The sequence below is a fragment of the Echinococcus granulosus genome (assembly GCF_000524195.1).
Source record: "Echinococcus granulosus chromosome Unknown EG_S00018, whole genome shotgun sequence".
Taxonomy (NCBI): Eukaryota; Metazoa; Platyhelminthes; class Cestoda; order Cyclophyllidea; family Taeniidae; genus Echinococcus; species Echinococcus granulosus.
The window spans coordinates 180,629-184,463 of record NW_020170398.1 but is presented as its reverse complement, the minus strand read 5'-3'; the positions used below and the strand labels follow the sequence as shown (position 1 = coordinate 184,463).

The window sequence follows — 3,835 nt, the reverse complement described above, 5'->3', positions numbered from 1 at the left end:
GATATCAAATTTAATTGGAAGATTGTTTCTGTAGCTTCGCAGCCAGGCTAAATTGGGTTCGTATGCCAAACAAGCTTTTATCACACTTTTACGTTCAGCTGACGTTTTGTGATTTGAGGATTTGAAGTAAAAGGATAGAACAGACAACATTAAAGGTTGGCGTGCCGGCAACTGACGGTTTTTAGGCTTTATAACGCATCCCTATTCACAACTACATACATTTTATAATTATATTTTACTTAAAGTCATTGCAGAAAATATTTCATCTACTTACAGGGTCACCTGATAGTAACTTTTGGTGTATAGGGTTCTAAAATCGGAAATATGCGTTAAGATCACAAATATTTTTAAATCATAGTGGTTTGTTAGCGGGCAATAGTCAATTGCTATTCCTTCTTACGTTACCATTTTATATTGTCCGGAGGAGGCTTCTTTGGTATAATTTCTTATCTAAAGACCCAAAGCACTATTTTCCAGTTGTCTAAACTTGTTTTTTATCGCTCTATTCCAATGTTAAATTGTGAACTAGACTTATGTACGGGTTGCTAACACGAGGAACCGCCTTTTTAAACTCTGTCTAGCTAAAGTAATCAAGATTTTGAACATGTGTACTCTTTTTGGGGCAATTTCCGCATCACTTTCACTCTAATAGATCAGGTGACAGGCATGTTAATACACTTGCGTTTGTATTTCTGTCACCTATGGTAGACATCCGTTTGGCAACAAATTTTACTGAACTCGGGGCAATCATTAATCCAGGCGTAGGCGAATTGAATGCTTTACATTCGGTTGCCGTTTTCTCCTTTTGCGATCTAGTTTTGAGGCTCTTTTTTGCTCTCTCATAATTGTGCATGTAGTTGGCTGGACTTTCAGACCGCTCCGCACTAAACACTCCTCTACGACTTTTTGGAAGATCTTGATGCAAATGTACACTTATTCCTACGCTCTCGTGTTCGCAGAAATGAAGCTTTAACTTTGGGACTTCTGCTTCAGATCCCTTGAGTATGGCATAACTTCTCCCTACTTGGTGTAGTTCCCGCATTAATTGTTATCTCAGAGTACACCCTCTCACGCCATCCTTTAAAGGCAGCCAAATTGTGAGACAGTTGTCATAGGTCGTAAACTTGCTATTTTCTACTACAATATCCAAATACAAGGAAGTTTTTAAAGGTTCCATGTAGAAGACCGAGATGATTAGCAATGGTCAACTTTAGTATAATCATTTCTTTACAGATTGATCATATAATGAAGTCAATTGCGGTTTTTCACCCCTCAACACTTTCTTAGGCATAGTGGTAGGGCCTTTATTTTTCTTCGGTGCTTTGCTTTCATACCTCTCCATAGTTTGCTTTGGTACAATGTGATTACTCTCGTTCCCGACATGTTGATAAACAGTACTCAAACCTCAATTTATCTCTAGCCAACTTACCAGAAATATCGCATTTTCCAGTTGTCCTGTTTGATCAGGTCTATATTACCGCATTTCCACGGTACAAAGCCTTGATTTATCATCTACGTATTTAATTATTGCTTGATCTTCTATCCTCTTTTTGGCAAGTCAAGATGTTGACGTGTCTCTTCTCATTCCCGTTACTTGTTGATCACAGTAGCAGGGACCCTTGTACTTCTATTTGTATGAAGTGGTACAGATTTCCTCATCATTCTTATTGCGAAAAGTGGTACAGCTCTGTTTTGTTCCTTTTCTTAGTGCCTTACTGGAACATTGTCTTCTGACATCTTCTTTTGACCACAGTATTTTAATCTCATTTCAGTTTGCACATTTTAATTCACAAGGATGTTTTTGCCAGTGTATCAATTGATCGAGTTGGTACACCGCTTTTCCAATGGATGAATTTCCCTAGTCAGATGTAAATTCATTGACAGCACTGCATTCCTTATTACGCCTCATTCTCGATCCTTTTTGATCACTATTGGACTGTTTTATTCTTTTTCAATTCGTCCATTATGTAAGTATCAAAGTTATCCCTTGTAAACTTATTAGACTTAGTCCAATATTTTAAACTCACTTGGGATGCTTGTTGGCCACAGCGGCAGAGCCTTGACCCATCGCTTATTGACCGACTAATCCTGTTCTTCTTCATATCTTGACAGATTAAACTGTTACAAGGATTCTCCGCCTCCCTTAACAGCGATGGTGTGCTTGAAGTGAGAGGCGCAATGCCGACTGACAGTTCGCCCCCCTCTGTCAGTCGTTCTTTTATTCCCACCGTCAGTGCCACCACCTCCTGCATGAACTCCCCCCCACTACCGCCTCGGCGTCCTCCTCCACCATCTTCGCTCCTCCGACGACACAACCTCCCTTCACTAACCAATTTACAAGACTCAATGGCTGAGGAGAATGCGAAGCTGCGGCTTATGGTAATGTATTCCCTTTCTAGCACGCTATTTTCCTGTTCTCATAATGTCTCTAATGAGGATTCGTGGAAGTATTCCTCCACTCCTCGTCTAGCAAGCCTGTAATAAAGTTTTCTAATTAATCATTTTGATTTCGGTGCTTACTGCAGTTCTCGTTGGCATTGCTCTCGACAGACTGCACCTTTTACCAAAGTATTGCGAGTCTGTTGTTATAACCGAGGGAGCAATTATTTCTAAGTTCTGGAGTCTGCTAACAACAGGCCAATCGGCTGTCCTGCTATTGACTTCGAAGTATTACACCACACCGGATGACTTAATGGCGTGAAATTACCCTTTGAAACCTCTCTTTTAAGCTGATCATTTACAGTAATAAAGGTATGATCATTACAGTTCTCAACAAGAGGGTGGATTGCTGTAAATATAGTAGTACCCAATGCTTCAATTAGCGCTTTTGGTGGTTTTAGACCACTGTTGTGGCTGCAAGTAATCGCTGGAGTTGTCTAACCATTTACTCGGCTTCATTGGTCTTGTTTATTGCCCTTACCACCTTGCGCGTTCATGAATGAAATCTTCCGCGGTGATTCCCTTAGCAGGCTATTTCAATAACCCTCCCCATAGATGAAAGGTTTGTGATCTCCAGGGTAGTCCGTAATGAAGTCGAACCACCAGCTTCTTAAGTTTGGTGCTTACGGATAATTATCCATTGAAGAAGCGATACATTTATCATTAGCAATCGCATTTAAAAAAAATTATAATACACCACTGATGTGTTAATACGACTTGCTGTTTATTTCTGTCGAAAATACGTTTCTGCTATTTGAGCCTTGATTTCATTGGACATGATGTGGCTTTTTTGAAAACATTTTTAAATCAAAGTTGCTTATAACCACTGCAATGCTTGAAGATATGTTAAAGAAAAGATTTCACGTATTGTACATGTATCCTGCTTTGCCAACCATTAATCGGTACTTTTTGATCACATTTTTGCATTTGTAGGGAGCGGATGTTGACGTTTTACTATTTTTGACACATATACTCTAGCACATTTTGAAGCCCCCTCATCACTCGTAGTTTGTACTACTACTGCCTTGTGCATTCATTAATGTATGCAAACTTCAATACCAGTACTGCTGACCACGCTGTATGCAGAGGGATTGTTGCTACTACTCTTAACTACCGGTGACGTTCCTCTACGCTGTTTCCGTAAGTGTTGTCTGGGATGTGGTGGAGAGTTGAACTGCATGTCTTTAGATTTGAGGCTTTCTGATTTCACTTAAAACTTAAGCGGCATTTCACATTCTGTAACATTTTCGTGTGATATAGAATATGGCTCGTTTTAAGACGACTTAAATGTACAATCCTGTGGCTCAGAGTGTTTCATCACTATGCCACATTCCACTATTTTTCTTAAACTACAAATACTTCAATGGATTTCTACTTCAATATGCAATTTGATATC

At 39.5% G+C, this 3,835-nt stretch overlaps 1 protein-coding gene across 1 annotated transcript in view; it reads left to right on the top strand. All coding sequences in view use genetic code 11, as the record gives it.

Moving 5' to 3' along the window:
* Positions 1 to 3,835, top strand: part of EGR_03432 (UHRF1-binding protein 1-like protein) — a gene marked incomplete at both ends in the record, with an annotated part of 21,803 nt that overhangs the window by 17,085 nt on the left and 883 nt on the right. Inside the window, one exon of the mRNA XM_024492681.1 lies at positions 2,113 to 2,379. Coding sequence (XP_024352814.1) covers positions 2,113 to 2,379 — 267 coding nt within the window. The remainder of the gene's footprint in view (positions 1 to 2,112; positions 2,380 to 3,835) is intronic.